This window comes from Nyctibius grandis, chromosome 34, assembly GCF_013368605.1.
Source record: "Nyctibius grandis isolate bNycGra1 chromosome 34, bNycGra1.pri, whole genome shotgun sequence".
Classification (NCBI taxonomy): Eukaryota; Metazoa; Chordata; class Aves; order Nyctibiiformes; family Nyctibiidae; genus Nyctibius; species Nyctibius grandis.
Window position 1 is genome coordinate 764,133 of NC_090691.1, and position 20,715 is coordinate 784,847.

General features: G+C 49.2%; 1 protein-coding gene and 1 pseudogene across 1 annotated transcript; both read left to right on the plus strand.

Annotated features, from left to right (window-relative positions):
- Positions 1–316: 316 nt before the first annotated feature.
- Positions 317–1,265, plus strand: LOC137675534 (olfactory receptor 14J1-like; annotated as a pseudogene).
- An 8,958-nt stretch (positions 1,266–10,223) lies between these two features.
- On the plus strand, positions 10,224–11,270 carry LOC137675529 (olfactory receptor 14C36-like). Its single transcript, XM_068421657.1, has one exon. It carries the CDS (start codon positions 10,224–10,226, stop codon positions 11,268–11,270), a length of 1,047 nt encoding a protein of 348 aa, XP_068277758.1.
- The last annotated feature ends 9,445 nt before the right edge of the window (positions 11,271–20,715 follow it).

Consider the following 20,715-nt stretch of genomic DNA (forward strand, 5'->3'; position numbering starts at 1 on the left):
CGAGCTTTGACTCCGGACTCTACTCTCAGCAAGGCCCATTTTCTTTTAAGGGGAACATATGACTGCGATCATCCTCCAACTGAAACACATGCGAGTACAGGGCAGCTGCGAAGAAGACTGAAAGATAGACCAGCTGCCCTCAGCCTGCACCAAGTGACATTTTCAGAAGACTCCCCAGGTAGGACAGGAGTATCTAAAAGAAAAAAAAACAAAATGCAAAAAATAAAAAGATTTTCGTTTTCCTCCTTGAAAAGTCTGTCCTAACTTCTCACCGCCTTTTCCTTCTTCAACAGTGCCCCATGCCCAGAGGCAGCAGATGTCCAACAGCAACTCCATCACTCAGTTCCTCCTCCTAACATTTGCAGATACGTGGGAGCTGCAGCTCTTGCACTTCTCTCTCTTCCTGGCCATCTACTTATCTGCCCTCCTGAGCAATGGCCTCATCATCACTGCTGTAGCCTGCAACCACCGCCTCCACACCCCCATGTATTTCTTCATCCTCAACCTTTCTGTTCTTGACCTTGGATCCATTTCGACCACGCTTCCCAAATCCATGTCCAATTCCCTGGGCCATCTCCTATGCAGAATGTGCTGCCCAGGTCTTTTTCTTTCTCTTCTTGATCACAGCAGAGTATTCTCTTCTCACCGTCATGGCCTATGACCGCTACATTGCCATCTGCAAACCCCTGCACTACGGGACCCTCCTGGGCAGCAGAGCTTGTGTCCACATGGCAGCAGCTGCCTGGGCTAGTGGGTTTCTCAATGCTCTGCTGCACACAGCCAATACATTTTCACTACCCCTCTGCCAAGGCAATGCCCTGGACCAGTTCTTCTGTGAAATCCCCCAGGTCCTCAAGCTCTCCTGCTCACACTCCTATCTCAGGGATTTTGCCGTACTTGTGGCTAATGTGTGTTTAGTTTTGGGACGTTTTCTTTTCATTGTGCTGTCCTATGTGCAGATCTTCAGGGCCGTGCTGAGGATCCCCTCTGAGCAGGGACAGCACAAAGCCTTTTCCAAGTGCCTCCCTCATCTGGCCGTGGTCTCCCTGTTTATCAGCACTGGTATATTTGCCTCTCTGAAGCCCCCCTCTATCTCCTCCCCATCCCTCGATCTGGTGGTGGCAGTCTTGTATTCGGTGGTGTCTCCAGCAGTGAACCCCCTCATCTACAGCATGAGGAACAAGGAGCTCAAGGAGTCCATGAGGAAAGTGATTTCATGGATGTTTGTCAATAGTGAGAAACTTTCCAGCACTCTCCACAAATGACATTGTGTGTCTCAATGCAGACCTGTACTTTGCTTCTTTTTTTTTTATCCTTTTTTTTGTAAGCAATCTGTACTGTTATTTATGGTTATCATGTTCCTACATAATCTTTTATATTCAGCATGCGCTCCTGAGAAAAGAACCCATCTCTCCCTCTCACCTGAAACCTGTATAAATATTTTTCTAACACTGTTTCAGAGCTGACTCTCTCAAAGCATCGCTGTAATAAAATGACATATCCCCCATGCAGTTCCTCAAGATTTGGCTGCTTTTCCAAAGCTGATGTCAACAAAAGGCCCAGGAATTTCACCCCAAAAGGGCTCGAGTAAAAAGTTCATTGTCACGTTGGTAGCTGTTACAGAACAAGGGCTGAATTTAGGACACATCCCTGTTGTCTGTTGACAGTGGAGATGGCCAGTGGTCCCTGAAATACTGCCATACTGCATTGTCCCAGTGTGTGACAGGGCTGAGGACATCTTCCAGGAGAGGATTCTGGATCTGCCTGGAGAGGCCATGCCATATGTGTGGGCTGCGTGTGCCTGGGGTGGTCACTGACTAGAGCCCCACAAAGTGAGAGATCGCCCAAGGTGGAGTCATTCAAAGGAAAATCCAGGTATCTGCAGGGAAACAAAGATGGACACAGTCAACCAGGCACAGACCAACTCCAACAGGCAACAGCACCTTTACAGCCACCACAGCAACAGCAGCACTTACACCACTTACACAACCATGAGCAACACAACTGACCCCATCCCATTCCCCCTCTCAGGCTGATCTGGTGTGAAGTTTGCATGAGTGGTCCATACCTTCCTGGCAGAACTTACCCGCAGTCTCACACCCCCTTGTGGTCCCTCCAATGTGGGCCTGGGCTTTGGGTCTGCACAGGCTCAGAGATATTACCCGCTTGGCTGTTCCAACCCTGGGTCTCTCCAGATCCTGTTGTCCTCCTCCTCCTTATTAGCCCCACTTAGAATTCACCAGCAAAGCATGTACATACACTCACACCCAAATACACACAGCCCAAGAAAGGTAAAATGAGACAACTCATGGATTGAGATAAAGATAGCTTAATAGATAAAACAAAAGCCATGTACACAAGCAAAGCAAAATAAGGAATTCATTCACTGCTTCCCACCGGCAGGCAGATATTTACCCATTTAAGCAAAAGCAGGGATTCATCACTTGTAACAGTTACTTGGGAAGACAAACACCATCACTCTGAAGATCCCCGCTTCCTCTTTCTCTCCCAGCTTTTATTGCTAAGCGTGATGTCCTGTGGTATGGAGGATCGCTTTGGTCAGTTGGGGTCAACTGTCCCAGCTGTGTCCCCTCCATACTTCTTGTGCACCCCCAGCCTACACGCTGCCAGGGCAACATGAGAAGCAGAAAAGGCCTTGGTGTTGTACAAGCACTGCTCAGCAATGACTAAAATACTGGTGTGTTATCAACATTGTTTTCATCACAAATCTAAAACACAGCCCCGTACAACTTACTATGATAATTAACTCTACCCCAACTGAAACCAGTATGATAAGCAGGACAGACCACGGTGATCAGGCACGGGGTTTAGCCAGACCAACACTGACCAGCCACTTCCCCACGGGCAGCTGGCCACTTGCACCCCCTCCTGCCTGCTCTTCCACAGGCTTCTTCTTCCATGATCCACTTTGATCCCTCCCTTTCTCTGCCCCAGTCTCCTCCCCAATTTATAACCCTCAGGAATTATTTTTACCCCAATGGTCTCAGCTTTTCTCCATTTGTACACAAGTTTGATAATTTGAATATCATTGCTTAGATCCTCTGGGACTTTAATGGCATCACTCATATGGCTTCCCTAGGCACTCATGGCCCTGTAAGACCTGACTGCCCAGAAGGTCCCCAATGCTCCCCTCTGTGCAGTTTGGCCACTTCTCATGTCTGCAGCCACCTGTGAGACCCAGCTGGGACACATGGAGCTGCCCACACTGCTGGTCCCTTCTCACGCTGTTCTCTGTCACATCCCGCAATTTCTCATGCCACATCCCATATTTTCCCATGTCATGTACACGTGGCTTCACCCCAGGCCAGGGCCTCATGAGGTGCCCAGTCATCTCTCTGCAGCCTTCCCATCTGCTGTCCTTGATGACCTCATGATGCCTCCCTGCTTCTGGCCAATCACATTGCGTTTATGAGGTGATCTCAGAAGCAACAGCCCAACCATGTTGTCTTTGCCTGCCTTTAGTCCTCTCCACTGCCTGAGCTGTCATCTGTGTCACATAGGGCTTTGTGATGCACTTGATGACATCACAGTATCTGCCTGCCTGACATAAGACAGTCAGGTTACTGCAATAGAAATGGCCTCACACTCCACCTCCCAGCCATGTCATCTTCACCTTCCTCTGCATCTCCCCTCTCCCAAACTCTCAGCACTGCTGGATGGGTTTTCTGACACTCCAGGCGACATCACTGGGCGTGCCTCATCACCTGGCCAGTTGGGTTGTTTCCAAAGAAGTGACTTGAAAATCCACCTCCCAGCTGCGATGTCTCTCCTTGTATCATTCTCTTCTGGCAACAGGAGCCACCTCCCAGCCAACCTCCCAGAACCCTTCCCCTTTCCCTGCCTCTTCTCTCCCCTTCCCAGCACTGTCATTTTCATTTCTGCTGAGCAGGTAGCAACGTGCTCCCCCATGGGGTCTGCAGAGCCTTGGTGGGACAGATTGAGTGGTGGGAGGGCAGCCATCAATGGCAAGGGCTCCTCAGAAAGGTAGGCAGGCAGGTGAGGAGGTGGAGGTGAGCTCTGTGCAAAGAGGAGGCTGGTGTGCACAGAGCCTTCCCTTGGAGAAAGCCTCATGGTCACAGGTCCTCAAATACATGGCAAGTTGAACAACCCCACAATTTGCTGGGAGGGCAGCAGGGCTGGGCACAAGCAACCCGGGAGATCGCTGCAGGGTGTGGAAGACAACATTTTGACAGAGACAGTCCATGAGCTTACTGGGGCTTGTCTGCTACTGACAAACAAGGTGGATCTGGCTGGGGATGGGAAGGATGAGGGCAACCGTGGCTGCAATGACCATGAGATGGTGGAGAAATAGGACAACTAGCAGAATGACAGTGCAGGACTGCAGGAGAGCTGATTTCTGTTTGCTGAGGATCTGCTTGGAGTGTCCTGGAGGACACAGTAACTGTGAGTCCCTCTTGGTTCTTCAGGGACAATGTCCTCAAAGCCTAGGAAGAAGCCACTGTGATGTGCTAGGAGTTGAGCAGGGCCTGGCAAGAGGTCAGCGTGGATGAACAGGGACCCCCCTGATTTAGGAGGTCAAGCACCACAAGGAAGTGCAGGGAGGCTGGAGGGGGAACAGGCTGCCCAGGAGGCAGAGAGACACCTGGCCTGTGGATGCAGGGATGGAGCCGGCAAAGCCAAAGCTCAGCGGTGGCTGGAAATGGCCGTGCATGAGGAGGGTGCCCAGAAGGGCTTCTCTGAGTGTGTTGTCAGCACAAGGAAAGCTGCTGAGGGAACCCTGGTCCCAGTGGCCAGTGGGGCAGGGAACAGAGTGACAAAGACAGTATAAATACAGTAATTCAGAGAATCATGGAATAGTTTGGGTTGGAAGGGAAATTTAAAGGTCATCTATTCCACCCCCCCTGCAATGAGCATAGAATCATAGAATGTCCTGAGTTGGAAGGGACCCAAAAGGATCATCGAGTCCAACTCCTGTCCCAGCATAGGACAGCCCCAGAATGCACACCATGTGTCTGAGGGCATTGTCCAAACTCTTCTTGAATGCTGTCAGGCTTGGTGCCATGACTGGTTCCCTGGGGAGGCTGTTCCAGTGCTCCACCACCTTCTGGGTGAAGAACCTTTTCCTAATATCCAACCTAAACCTCCCCTGGCGTATCTTCCTGCCATTCCCTCGAGTTCTGTCACTGGTTGCCAGGGTGAAGAGGCCAGCGCCTACTCCTCCACTTCCCCTTGTGAGGAAGTTGCAGACCGCAATGAGGTCTCCCCTCAGTCTTCTCTTCTCCATGCTGAACACAGCTAGTGGCTTCAGCCGCTCCTCATACGGCTTCCCCTCTAAACCCTTCACCATCTTTGTGGCTCTCCTCTGGATACTCTTTAGTATCTTCATATCCTTTTTATACTGTGGCATCCAAAACTGCACACAATACTCGAGGTGAGGCCACACCAGTGCAGAGTAGAGTGGGACAATCACCTCCCTCGACCAGCTAGCAGTACTATGCTTGATGCACCCCAGGACATGTTTGGCCCTCATCTACCCTCATCCACGGCTGGGTAGATTTAGATTGGATATTAGGAAGAGATTCTTTACTGTGAGGGTAGTGAGACACTGGCCCAGGTTGCCCAGAGAAGCTGTGGATGCCCCCTCCCTGACAGTGTTCAAGGCCAGGTTGCATGAGGCTTTGTGCAACCAGGTCTAACGGAAAGGTGTCCCTACCCATGGCAGGGGGGTTGGAACTAGATGACCTTTAAGGTCCCTTCCAACCAAAACCATTCTATGATTCTATGACAACCTCAGTAGCATATTGTCACACAGGACCCTGCAGGCAGCTCCCACTCCGTCGGGGACATTATGCCGCCTGTGTCCAAGAGTGCAGCAAGAAGTTGTCATGAAAGCATCATTCCTGTTTGACTGCAGAGATGATGAATAGAGTTGTTCCCTTCTAAGAAAAATCCTGTAATAACTTGAATGACCAAAGCAGGAGACTGTCTATGGATAGTTTGCTGCATTGGGTTCAGTGGCCCAAAGAGGCTTCCCACCATCTAAAGGGACACAAGAGTGTTTCTGTCCCTTATACTGCTAGTCCTAAAGAACAGCATTTTAGAAGACATCTGACAGAGTCTGAGTGCCTTTCTTACTGGGATCATAACAGACCAGCACCTCATGGTGAGAAACAGTCTCTCAGCACCCTTGGATGCAGCCCCTCCGTTCCGAAGGACTGGTAAGGGAGTAGTTTGCTCAAGTAACCCCTGCCTTGATACCCATCCACTGCTGGTTGTTCTCCTCCAGAGTTCTGCCTCAAAGCACAAAGGCCTGGGAGACCTCACTGGGATAACTGAGGCAAAGACACAGAGTACCTCAGAACTTTCACCTACTCTTAATAAATGCAGCAGTGGTCCTACATTATCTCTTTCTTCTTTAACTGTTCCAGAAGTACCAAAACCTCATCTTGGTGCCCTTGAATTCCATTTTGAGTTTCAATTGGGTTTTAATATGCACCATTGCTGTGCTTGGACGATGCTGTCCTTGAAGACAAGATGTATCCAAGCACACTGTGAGAATTATTGCTCTTTTTATTGAATGTATCATCAAGAGCATGAATAAAGATCCCGGTGTGATGTGCTTCATGTCCATGCAATGCTTGTAGCTATTGGGTAGAGAAATGACAGATAATGCCCCCTGATGACGGTGGATGCTTTTGACTAATGTCATCAGTCAATGGCACACAGGCATCAAATCATGCTCTCCATGATACGCCTGCCCTGAATGGGAGTTGCATTCTTATAGGTCCTGTGTGGTCCATGCCAGCCCTGGGATCTCAGGTAGCTCTGTGGGCTTGGACTTGAACAGTAAATTGCGTCCCTGCCCTGAATTCTGTTAGGTCATGTGGGGATGAACATGGAACAAATGCTGTTATAGTCAGTGGAGATATGGGAAATTCAGCTGATGGAAAAGAGAGAGACCTCGCTCTCTCTATGCTATGTGATTGCAGTCGTTCATATGAACACCTGTAACAACTGCCATAAAGATAATGAATAGGAAGAGGTTCTTCTGGGCTTTGGGCATCAGCTGTCCCTTCACTTGGCCAAAGGAATTTACCATCAGGCTCATATATGACCCTGAGGTGATGCCCTGTCTCTATGAACTTCTCCATCAGAGTTTGCAGTTACCTGCATCTATCTTACACCACCTCTGGCACCTCTGATATCACCAGGATGTTGCATCTGAACACCTCGCTCCTGCCTTCCATCTCCATTAATTAGCATGGGAGTTGAGAAAAGACAATCACATGAGGGTGCCTGTTTTGTGCACACCTGAAGACAGGCAAGAGGAATTCCACGTGCTGGGGGTTTGTGGCAGGCCTGGGAGGGAGCTGAGTCTCCTTCAAATGCCAGGAATAGAAAGGCGGGATGAGATGCCTCACTTGACCCAGCTGAATCCCTTCCCTCAGCAGGGGTAAAGGAGATCCCTGCCTGTCACTGTCTGGGTGTCCCGTCTAATAATAACACCAGAAAAGGTGATATTTAGGTGTAACACTGAGAGGAGAAATGACACTTCTGGAAATAAGTGTTTCTCCCCAGCTGAGGGAGCAAAATGCTGACGTTTCCTTCAGCCTGTTTCACAGCAGGTTCACCTTGACGCCAGGGACACCTGGAGGGAGCCCAGAGGGGGCAGAGAAAGTGCTGCCTTGGGCTGGTCCCTCTGCTGCTGAGCTGGGCTGGGCTCCTGGGATGGAGGGAGCTGATGGCAAGTGGGCAGCGCTGCAGAGAGACAGCTCTGGCCAGGAGCAGCTCCTCTGCAGAGCGCAGCAGGGCTGAGGGCACTGCCTGCAGGCAGCGAGGGGAGAGGAGCCAGGCAGAGAGAGCTTAAAGGCAGTGTGGGGTGGGGAGGGAAGTGGAGAGCTCACTGCGGGAGAAATCTTACCAGTCCTCGACACGGTAAGTCTCTGTGTGAAGGGCAGTGAACCTGCAGTTTGTGGAATGATCTCCTAAAGCTGGCACATCCCTCAGGCTATGGGATCTGTCATGAGGAATTCCAGTTTCTCTGTTGTAGAAGGTGAGGATGTGCTGCAAAGCAGGGGCTCCCTGCTGCACCATCAGAGGGATAGGGCATGTTGGCTGCCTTCTCCCAGGGATGGCTGCAGGGTTGTGATGCTGGGTATGCAGCCAGGAGTGCCCAGGACTGTCCTTGAGAGCAGGGTCCCTGCACCCCAGGGGCTGTGTGCTGGGGCAGGGACTCTGCTGCCTGCCAGGGTCAGCACTCAGCCTGCCCAGGGAGTTCCCCACGGCGTTGCAGGGAGAAGCTGTGGGTGGAAGCCAGAGAGAAGCCAGGCAGGAGAGGGTCCTTCTGCTCTCAAGAGGGTTCTGCATAGGCCAGGGCTGCTCACAGCTCCAGATCACTCCAGGACATTTCTGAGGGCACTTTTCAAGGGGAAGGTCAGTTCAAGGCAGGGATTACGTTAAAGCTAAGGAGCTTTTCTGAGTCTGTTATCAGTTTCCTTCTCTTGGGAAATTGTGGGGAGAAATGGAAAAGGATCTCTCGTGCTTGAACGAATCATTGAAACTCCTGAGCTGTAACTTTGAGTGACCAGCAGCCTCCTAAAGTGCCTTCAGCCACTCCTCTGCCTATGGACAGCAACAGCATCACCTTTCTGCACCCATCAGGGTGTTTCTGACCTGCCCCTCTCCACGTGCAAACAGGAACCTGTGCCCAGGCAGTGCCCTGCAAACAGGCACATTTCTGTAGGGCCAAGGTGTGTGCACAGGGGTTGGGGTGGGGTCTGTGGGCACTGACAGGGAAAACATGGCACAGGGAAACACCTCCCAGGAGAAAAATCTCCAGGCAGCAGGGATATGATCTAGGAGTGAGAGGAAACTTAAAATAGAAATGTTGTGGGAGGGAGAATTCAGAAATACCCATATTATCCCCTCCAATACAGATCCCTTCCCCTGAACTCCCTTGCTTCCTCTACCATCCAACAGAGCCTCTGCCCTCAGGACCGTGGGGTCCAGGACATGAACCCCCTCCTGTGCAGCCAGAGCTCCAGCAGAGCCGTGGTGCAGCTCTCCAGCCACGTGCCCAGTTCCCTCTGCAGAGCACAGGGGCTGAGAGCAGCTGCCCGGCACTGCTGGTGTGTGGGAGGTGGCGTGCACAGCTGGGTCAGGGTACCGCTGTCCTGAGGGCCCGGCTGCCTCTGCCCTGGCCTCTCCCAGACAGACCCTCACTGGATTTTCCCTTGTTTCTCCACTTGTCTCTGTCATTGCTGTGGTTATTTCATTCTTGCTGCCAGGCTCTCTGGGGAGGTGGAGTTTCAGCTGCAGAGTCACACACTGATCTTGTGGGTCCTTTCATGCAGGTGTGTCCGTGGGAAAAAGTGTCCCAGCTTTCCTAGCACCTGTGGGGTTATCGTCAATGTTTTCAATGGGTATGGGGAATGAGCTGAATGTCCCTTACAGAGATGCCATCATTAGGACACGTGGCTATCTCCTCAGAGTGGCCCTCCAAACTGTCAGCTGCCGTACAGGATGCAAACCTGTGCTGTATCTGCTTTCTTTTTTATCTGAAAACCCCACGGAGAAGTGCGGAGATGCTAGGGCTGAGGAAATGCTGCTGGGTTGGTGAAATGAGCCATGTGTGTCCTTGGAGTTCTGAGATCATGGTCTGCAGTGGATCCCTCTGCTCTCAGCAGTGTCTGGTGGCTTTTCAGGGTAACATGAAAGTGTGATCACACTCCATCACTGAAAGCTGCAAGTGCAAGGAAACTGGGAACTAGACTGAGGGAAAGACCAGCTGCCCTCACTCAGCACTAAGCCACAGGCAATCCTCTTTCCTTGCAGGGCTCATGCTGTTCTCCCTGAGTGCAGCAGAAATGTTGAAGGTTTCTGATATCCAAGAACACTCCCCATGTGAGAATGGGAAAGCTGTACAAAAAACTAGGACTCTCTAACTGCCTTTACCATCCCAGTTCCTTAGCACTGAGACTGCAGATGCTGATGTGTCCTTCTGCGATAGGAGCAGTTTCATTTCACAAAGTCAAACACCTGTGTTGACCCCTGCTCCCACTGTGCCCAGGAACCCACTGCTGCAGAGCAGGGCTGACTTATGAAGAGCTCATGGGCAGAGGCCCTGCTCTTCATCACACACTGAGGCAGCACAAAGCAGGGCTCCAGCCACAGAGATGAAAAAAGATGTCCTAGTAGAACAAAAGGGTCTGTGTGTGTGACAGGGGAAGGGTCTATTGGAAATGGCTTTGATATTGTTTAGAGAATTCTCGCCTAACTTGTCACTGTATTTTCCTCCTATGACAGTGCCCCATGCCCAGCAGACGAAAATGTCCAACAGCAGCTCCATCACCCAGTTCCTCCTCCTGGCCTTTGCAGAAATGTGGGAGCTGCAGCTCTTGCACTTCTGGCTCTTCCTGGGCATCTACCTGGCTGCCCTCCTGGGCAACGGACTCATCATCACTGCCGTAGCCTGCAACCACCACCTCCACACCCCCATGTACTTCTTCCTTCTCAACCTCTCTGTTCTTGACCTGGGATCCACCTCCACCACTCTCCCCAAATCCATGTCCAATTCCCTGTGGGACACCAGGGCCATCTCCTATGCAGGATGTGCTGCACAGGTCTTGTTCTTTCTCTTCTTTATCGCAGCAGAGTATTCTCTCCTCACTGTCATGGCCTACGACCGCTACGTGGCCATCTGCAAACCCCTGCACTATGGGACCCTCCTGGGAACCAGAGCTTGTGTCCACATGGCAGCAGCTGCCTGGGCCAGTGGGTTTCTCATTGCTCTGCTGCACACTGCCAATACATTTTCACTACCCCTCTGCCAAGGAAATGTTGTGGACCAGTTCTTCTGTGAAATCCCCCAGATCCTCAAGCTCTCCTGCTCACACTCCTACCTCAGCGAGGCTGGGCTTCTTGGGGTTAGTGTCTGTTTAGGTTTTGGGTGTTTTGTTTTCATTGTGCTGTCCTATGTGCAGATCTTCAGGGCTGTGCTGAGGATCCCCTCTGAGCAGGGACGACACAAATCCTTTTCCACGTGCCTCCCTCACCTGGCTGTGGTCTCCCTGTTTCTCAGCACTGTAGTGTTTGCTCACCTGAAGCCCCCCTCCATGTCCTCCCCATCGCTGGATCTGGTGGTGGCAGTTCTGTACTCGGTAGTGCCTCCAGCAGTGAACCCCCTCATCTATAGCATGAGAAACCAGGAGCTCAAGGAGGCCATTGGGAAACTGATTTCATGGACATTTTTTAAGAGTGAGAAATTTACCACCTCTCTCCATAAATGACTCCCACAGCATCTGATTCCATCTTTTTTTTTTTTTTTGGTATTTTAAATTTTTTTTTATCATTATTGCTCATTATTGTCGTTCATGGTTATTATGTTCCTACACAAATTTTTACATTTGCGTCACCACACCTGAGACATCTACCTACTTGGTGGCAACTGCTTCCCTTATAAAAATATATCTAACAGCGACTCAGAGTAATCTCATTCTAGCATCTTTGTAAAAAATGGGATCCCCCCGGTGCAGTGCTTTCATGCCAGGCTCTTTTTCCAGAGACCTGAGGAACTGCACCCCTGATGTAGGAGCTGGCCTTGGGATTCCCTCACTCCCCCACTTCCCCATGCACAGACAAGCACACACACACTAATGGCTCGCTCCAGCACAGAATCACAGAACCATTGAGGCTGGAAAGCCTTCCTTCCTGTGCTTCCTTTTTCTCTGTGCCTCCTCTTCATGCTTGGTGTTAGTCAGGAGCTCCTCTCTTCTATGCCAGCCTCCTGCCACCTTGGCATGACTTCATACATGTTGGGGTTGATCATGAAGAGGTGATCCTTGACCATCAAACAGCTCTGTGCAGAATCCACCTGGCCACAGACATCCCCAGGTCTAAAGTTATGAAAATTTACCTCCCTAATTCTTATGACAATCAATCTTTATAGTGTGAAAATATATTAACTGTCTTAATATATATGTTTCACATTGCATACTGATTTATCATGCTTGAGTAAGCAAACCAAAGGGCACCAGCTCATCATAAGGACCAGAAGAACAGCCTTGCGCTGGAAAGAAGGACTTTGTTTCTGGGAAGCTTAGAGCTGTCCATGAACGATAAAGGATACCCCTGGAGAACCAAGGAAACACCAGCTTCCTAGCCCCTCTGACACAGTTTTGAATCCCTCTCAGTGTCTGGTGTCACAGCTAAATCTTAACTATCACAAGACCAACTCCAGGGATGTCTGGATCAATAGAGAAGCAGCCAGAATGCTCATGCATGTTGATGCTGCAGAAATATAATTGCTTTGTGAAGTTTTACTCTGATTAGTAATCAGTACTGTGTGTGTTAATTAGTGATTAATCAAATCATGTCGTACCTGAATGTTTGAACAGCAGAAGAACCCTGTGTAAAAAACACTTTCAGGGTACCTGAGTTTATCTGGGACACCTCATGCACACCTCTACTTTGTGTCCTTGCCTTTCTCCTCTGTAGACACAGGCCTGTTGCAAATATCAATAACAGACGTGATTGATGGCCACCACAGCAGTGTGGCAAGGTCTGTCCCTTCTCCATCCAGCAGATGTAGGCTCTCCATGCATGTGCCTACACTCTCAAACTGCTATTTTTTCCTCTTCACCAACCTTTATTGATGCCCTTGACAATACAGTCAAGAAACAGACCAGCCATTCTCACAGTGGGCCTGTCAGAAGAACCTTGTCATTTCTAGAGATCAGCTTCAGGTCCTCCAAAGACCCTCAGGGGCAGCAGAGACAGCACTGACTAAAAGCTCCTTTCTTGCAAGGGCTGCATTTCCCAGCCCTGTTTCTCTCTGGCCTTGGGGACACCAGGGTTTGCTGGCATCCACTTTCAGCGTTATGTTTTGAGATGCCATCCACTCTGGCATGTCTCTGCTCTGAAGCTAAGCCTTTGCACACATGAGGACTTGGAGGCTTGGTACCAGGTTTCCTTTAAGATAAGTCAGAACTTGGCCTGGAGACACACCTGAGGTGCTACAGCCCAAATGTGCACTGATGCCCTCAGCCAGGGGCACAGACAAGCTGAGCAGGAGCCTGTGCTTTTTGACATCCGTGGAGTAACTGTCAAGGCATGGTGGGACAAGTGACCCAGACTGGGGTGCTGCAATGGTGGGTACAGGCTTTTCAATACAGACAGGCTGGAAGGATCAGGAGTGGGGTCCCCTCAAAAAAGTTAACTGGATATATGGAGTTCCTCTATGAGGCGGGTGACAAGTTTGGTGAGCCCTTGTGGGGGAGGGTTAAATGAGAGGCCACTAAGGGTGAAATCATGCTGGGAGATAAGGAACCTGATAAGGAACCCAAGGTCAGGGTGAGGAAGTGAGCACAGACCAGGCGGTTTCTGGAGTGTCTTGGGACAATATCTTAGCACAGCTGCCAGATGGACCAACAAGGTTAATGCAAACCTGTATCTGAAACTTGCAATCAAGGAAGAGATGGTCAGGGACATGAAGATTGGCATTTATGACCCTGAAAGTGTCGGGTCCCAGCTCCCAAGGGGAGTGAGGAAGGAGAATGGAAGACTGCAGATGCCGTACCTCGGGGGAGCACTTTGGCCTATGCTGGGTAGTTTCATAGAATCGTAGAATCATAGGGTTGTTTGGGTTGGAAGGGACCTGTAAAGGTCATCTAGTCCAGGTGAGCAGGTACATTTTCAACTAGATCAGGTTGCTCAGAGCTCCATCAAAACTGACCTTGAATGTTGCCAGGGATGGGGCATCTACTACCTCTCTGGGAAATCTGTGCAGTGTTTCAGCACCCTCACCGTAAAAAAGTTCTTCCATGTAACTAGTTTGAATCTACCTTCTTTTAGGTTAAAACCATTACCCCTTTTCCTGCTACAAAGTTTGTCCCCATCTTTCTTATAAGCCCTCTTTAAATAGTGAAAGAGAGCAAGAAGGTCTCCCCAGAGCCTTCTCTTCTCCAGGCTGAACAACCCCAACTCTCTTAGCCTGTCCTCATAGGAGAGGTGCTCCAGCCCTCTGATCATTTTTATATCCCTTCTCTGGACCAGATCCAACACTGTTGACGCGGAATTTACAGGACACTGCTACACAACCAATATGATTAAGCAAATGCCGTTTATTAGCCGATACACCCGGATTAATATAGCAATTCTATTTCCTCATCACGCGCCTACTTTATTATGATTGGTGTTTAATAGCAATCACGCCGTAGCAACCTGCTTATGATACGTTGTCTTTTTGTCCATGCTCCCCCCTGTGCTGTAACATGATCCTGCAGGTGCCAAGTCCAGCACTGTTCACAGTGATGTTTACTGTCAAGTATGCAGAGGCTCCGTGGGAAGCACACAGGAGACTGGCCTGTGGCCTTGCAGGTGCTAAGTCTGGCAGAGGCTCCGTGGGAAGCACACAGGAGATAGGCCTGTGGCCTTGCTTGGAGAGCTTGTTGACTTCAGCTCTTGATTCTTTCCGTTAGCTGCAACAATATCCCCCAACAATTCCCCCTTTTTGTTTTAAAAAGATCATGGATACATCCGTATTTCCTTCATTCCCACCATTTCCTCAGGCATCATAGGATGAGCAGATCCCGTAAGTTCTTGAACCATCCATACCTTTTTCACTGCTGATTCTATCATGCCTGAGACACACCTCAACAAAAAACATTCAAACAACAATATCAAAAATATTACAAGGATAACACCCAATCCCATCTTGACTAATCCCAATAACCATCCCTTAATGCCCCAACCTGATAGAAGAGAATTCAACCATCCAAATCCATCTGATTCTTTCAGCTTGCTGACCCCATCTTTCAATGTTTGAATTGCCTTATGTATAGACTCTGAGTGATCTGACAGATTCATGCAGCACATTCCCTCAAAATCTTCACACCCGTGCCCATGTGCTAATAGAATAAAATCAATAGCAGCTCTATTTTGCAGTGTAGCGTGTCTAACTGAGTCTACATCTAACAGCAAATTACTTAAGGCCACAGAAGTAGCATTGGTCTGTTTTGAAAGCCAGCATAAACCAAACCGTCCACTCGAGCATTGCCTTCTGCAATAAACCCAGGCAAATTAGTACGACTTCTTACATGTAGAACATAAAACAATGCAGTTCGGACTTGAATTTCTTGCCACAGAGCTTGCAGCAATTCAAAGACACACTGATTATGTGCATGCTCTATGACAGATCTGTCCAATTGTTTTACAATGCCAGCTACATATGCTGGATCAGTAACCAAATTAAAGGGAGTGAGGAAATTCTGAAATACTTCTAATACAGCTCGTAATTCTACCACCTGAGGTGAACCCTTTTGTTGTACTACCATAGATTCCCACTTGCCGTCAGAATACCAGACAAGGCCTGCCTTGCCTGTTTTCCCAGATCCATCTGTAAAAATGGTAATTCCCTCCACAGGAGCGTCTGCGCACCACACTCCTGTGGCAATTGGAAGTTCCGCACTCAATTTTACAACAGGATGGGAGGGCAAGTGGTAAACAACCTGTCCCGAGAAATTCTCCATGGCTGTTTGCAAACCAAAGCTATTGGCCATACACCACTCAAAGTACTGAGCTGCAATAGGAACGGTTAGTGATGCAGGATCTCTGGCCACAAGCTCCTGACATCGCATCCGACCTTTGATGAAAATCTCTGCCAATAGCTCTGCAATCATGGGGACAGTTTTCTTTGTTTTCGAAGGTAGAAACAACCATTCCAATATGTGTAACGGATCTGACCATTCTGAATTCCATTGACCAATTATTTCATATGGAATTTGCCTATCAAATAAGGTGACAAGTTGTATTTCCTGATTCAAATCAATACAATGTATAAATTTGGAATGTAGCCTGATGACTACAATTAGCAAATTGACCCTCTCCCATTAAAATATTTATTTTATTACCAACCTAGGGTCATTCTGATTGAGTTGAAAATTTACTACAGCTTGCGCTTCACATGCACATCTCCAATTTGACATAAACACCATAAATTACACAGGTTGAAAAATTATCCTCCCTAGTTGCTTAAAATCCCAAGGAGTCAAAGTATCCATTGTCAAAAGCCTTAACATTTGCTTACATGGGGGAGAATTCACCCCATATCGAGCTACATTTCTTTGTAGATCTTGTACCACCTTCGATGAAAAAGGAACATGTGAATGAGGCTGTCCTGCTGCAGGGTCATTGAAAATCACAGGATAAGCAGAAGGACCAGTACTAAAAGACCCAGATTCACCCGCTGCACCTCCCATGCCTCCCAGTTTCTCTACTACCTCCCACTCCCCCTCCTGAGCTGCCAATGATTTTAGAGCCTCCCAAAATTTCCCAGGATCCCGAGGGAACACAGTAATCCCAGGTAAACTAAGTGATTTATCTGGTGTGGGCTGAGGGGTTTAATACTTAGCCAACTAAGCGCCTGAGACAGTTCTTCATCGTCAGCAGGTGGCGCAGAAGAAGAAGGATGTGCAGCTCCTTCAGTTATTGTCGGGGTTGCTCCACTGAAGGGTGGCAATCTCGGGTTCGCAGAGGGTGGTCGCTTTATGTGCAGGGGCTTCTGTACCACCCCTTCGTCATCCGATTCTGGGGTGCCCGTGATCAATAAGTCTTTATAATACTCGGCCACCGCATGAGGAGTGGTAGGTATCGGCAACTTCACCTTAACTGACGGTGCACTTGTAGATTCTTCTGTCATTACCTTCTTTGATTTTTCTTCTCCTGGAACATTTGTCCCTTCATTCTTTGACGCAGAAGGAGGCACAGAAGTGCTGGGTACTAGTACAGGAGGCTCCAAATCCTCCTTCTTTTCCTCTTTGTCTTGCTGTTGCTTTGCTTTTTGTACAGTCTCTTTCATTACATGCCATGTCGTTAACAGTTCCACGGCAGCTTTATCTCCCTTTGTCGCTGCCTCAAAAAGGGCAGATCCTAATCCTTCCCATACTGTTAGACTGAAGGCAGTCGTAGCAGATGTATCACATCCATGCTTTTTCCCCCACAACAACATTTTTCACAACGATGGGTCCGGGAGACTTACCCCCCGTTGTTTCAAGACAAGCTGCCACATAGACAAGACCGTACTTTCTTCTTTAGTTATAGAACACCCCATCGTGCCCCTGGTGGCTCACTGAATCCATGGTGTCCTCTCAGTCCCGGTTAAAGCAGCTCTGCCCGCGGCTGTTCCACCAGTAAAAACTTCTTCTGAACGTGTCTCGCCGGCCGGACGATCACGTCAGGGTCACCAGTTGCGGAGAAAAGGACTCAGCACACGATCCAATATCAATCAAGCATAAGCCGTTTATTACAAAAAAAAGCCCCTTTTTATAACATATTTGCCTCCGTACATGCAGCCAGGCACTGTCCATGCAAAACCCGATTGGTCGCCCCGCTTCTGCCACACGCTGTCCACGCGCCCCCCTGCAACTCCCCATTGGTCAGTCCTTTCACCATCCCCCTGTGCTGTAACATGATCCTGCAGGTGCCAAGTCCAGCACTGTTCACAGTGATGTCTGCGGTCAAGTATACAGAGGCTCCATGGGAAGCACACAGGAGACTGGCCTGTAACCTTGCAGGTGCTAAGTCTGGCAGAGGCTCTGTGGGAAGCACACAGGAGATAGGCCTGTGGCCTTGCTTGGAGAGCTTGTTGACTTCAGCTCTTGATTCTTTCCGTTAGCTGCAACAATATCCCCCAACACACAGCCAGGACAGCTGACCCAAACTGACCAAAGGGCTATTCCATACCATAGGACATCTGTTCACTGTATAAACTGGGGGCAGTTGGCTGGGGGGGATCGCTGCTTGGGAAGTAGCTGGGCATTGGTCAGTAAGTGCTGAGCAATTGTGCTGTCCATCACTTCTTTTGTGTATTCTTTTAGTGTTATTATTAACATTTTATTATTATTATTAGCATCTCCTGGAGAGCATGGAAGATAAGTTCTTGAAACAACTGGTGAGTGAGCCAACTAAAGAAGGCACCCTGCTGGACCTCTTGTTTGCGAACAGAGAAGGACTTGTTCCATCCAACAAGGATGGCTGGAGGCCATCTTTGGCATAGCGATCACAATATTATAGAGTTTTCTGTTCTTGGAGAAGTAAGGAAGGGGGTCAGCAGAAGGCAGATTTCAGCAGACTTCCAAAGGGCAGACTTCAGCCTGTTTAGGAGCCTGGTTGACAGAGTCCCTTGGGAGGCAGTCCTGAAGGGCAAAGGGGTCCAGGAAGGTTGGACACTCTTCAAGAAAGAAATCTTAAAGGTGCAGGGGCAGTCTGTCCCCATGTGCTGAAAAACAAGCTGGTGGGGAAGAAGAGCAGTCTGGCTGAACAGAGAGCTTTGGCTGGAACTCTGAAAAAAAGGAGAGTTTACAACCTTTGGAAGAAGGGCAGGCCACTCAGGAGGACTACAAGGATGTTGTGAGGCTGTGAAGGGAAAAAATTAGAAGGGCCAAACCTCAATTAGAACTTAATCTGGCCACTGCTGTAAAAGACAATAAAAAATGATTCTATAAATAAATTAGCAGCAAGAGGAGGGCCAAGGAGAATCTCCATCCTTTATTGGATGCGGGGGGAAACATAGTGAAGAAGGATGAGGAAAAGGCTGAGGTGCTTAATGCCTTCTTTGCCTCAGTCTTTAGTAGTAAGATGAGTTTTTCTCTGGGTACCCAGCCTCCTGAGCTGGAGAACAGGGACTGGGAGCAAAGCAGAGCCCCCCATAATCCACGGGGAAACGATGAACAACCTGCAGTGCCACTTAGACACACACAAGTCTATGGGGCTGGGTGGGATCCACCTAAAGGTACTGAGGGAGATGGTGGAAGTGTGCACCAAGCTACCTTCCATCATTTATCAGCAGTCCTGGCTAACCGGGGAGGTCCCAGGTGATTGGAAATTAACAAATGTGGTGCCCTTCTACCAGAAGGGCAGGAAGGAGGATCCAGGGAACTACACATGAGTTTGACCTCGGTGTCAGGGAAGATTATAGAGCAGATCATCCTGAGTGCCATCATGGAGCATGTACAGGACAACCAGGCGATCAGGCTCAGTCAGCATGGGTTTATGAAAGGCAGGTCCTGCTTGACTAACCTGATCTCCTTCTATGACAAGATGACCGGCTTACTGGATGAGGGAAAGGCTGTGGATGTTTTCTACCTAGACTTTAGTAAAGCCTTTGACACCGTCTCCCACAGCATTCTCCTGGAGAAACTGACTGCTCATGGCCTGGATGGGCGTACGCTTTGTTGGGCAAAAACCTGTCTGGATGGCCAGGCCCAAAGAGTTGTGGCAAATGGAGTTAAATCCAGTTGGCGGCCGGTCACAAGTGGTGTTCCCCAGGGCTCAGTATTGGGGCCAGTTCTCTTTAATATCTTTATCAATGATCTGGACGAGGGGATCAAGTGCACCCTCAGTAAGTTCGCAGATGACACCAAGTTGGGCGGGACTCTTGATCTGCTTGAGGGTAAGAAGGCTCTTCAGAGGGATCTGGACAGGCTGGATGGATGGGCTGAGGCCAACTGTATGAGGTTCAACAAGGCTCAGTGTTGGGTCCTGACCTTGGGGCACAACAACCCCACGCACCGCTACAGGCTTGGGGAAGAGTGTCTGGAAATCTGCCTGGCAGAAAAGGACCTGAGCGTGTTGATCAATGGCCGGCTGAATATGAGCCAGCAGTGTGCCCAGGTGGCCAAGAAAGCCAACAGCATCCTGGCTTGTATAAGCACTAGTGTGGCCAGCAGGACTAAGGCAGTGATCATCCCTCTGTACTTGTCACTGCTGAGGCCGCACCTCAAATGCTGTGTTCAGTTTTGGGCCCCTCACTACAAGAAAGACATTGAGGTGCTGGAGCGCATCCAAAGAGGAGCAACGAACCTGGTGACAGGTCTGAAGCACAAATCTTATGAAGAGCGGCTGAGGGAAGTGGGGACTTTAGCCTGGAGAAAAGGAGGCTGAGGGGAGACCTTATTGCTCTCTACAATACCTGAAAGAAGGTTGTAGCAAGGTGGGTGTTGCTCTCTTCTCCCAAGTAACAAGCGATAGGATGAGATGAAATGTCCTCAAGTTGCACCAGGGGAGGTTTAGATTGGATGTCAGGAAAAATTTCTTCACTGAAAGGGTTATAAAACATTGGAACAGGGTGCTCAGGGAAGTGGTGGAGTCACCATCTCTGGAGGTATTTAAAAGACGTGTAGATGTGGTGCTTAGCGATACGGTTTAGTGGTGGACTTGGTAGTGTTAGGGTAACGGCTGGACTCAATCTTAAAGGTCCTTTCCAACAAAAACGATTCTACGATTCTGTAATTCTATGATTATTAATGTTGCTATTATTCTCTTCTGTTTTGTTCTATTAAACTGTCTTTATCTCCACCCACAAGTTTTACTTTCTTTTTGCACTTTTCCTCCCCATCCCACCAAGGTGGGGGGAGGAGTTAGTGAGCGGCTGTGTGGTGCTTAGCAGTCGGCTGGAGTTAAACCACGACAGTCCCTTTTTGGTGCCTAACGTGGGGCCTGAATGGTTGAGATAACGACAGATCTGCTCAGTGTGTTAAAACAGATTTGTTGTAAGTACTCATTGTATTGTTTTAATTGTCACTGGTCACGTTGTTGATTTATTTGCTCTCTAAGTTGTTGTTATAGCTGTGGGATGTAACACCTCACTTGCTCCCTGCTGTGCTGGTTATCAGCTCTGGAGCCTGGCTCAAAGGTACCCTTCGGCTGTTCTGTGTAACACCGAGAGTGAGACTCATC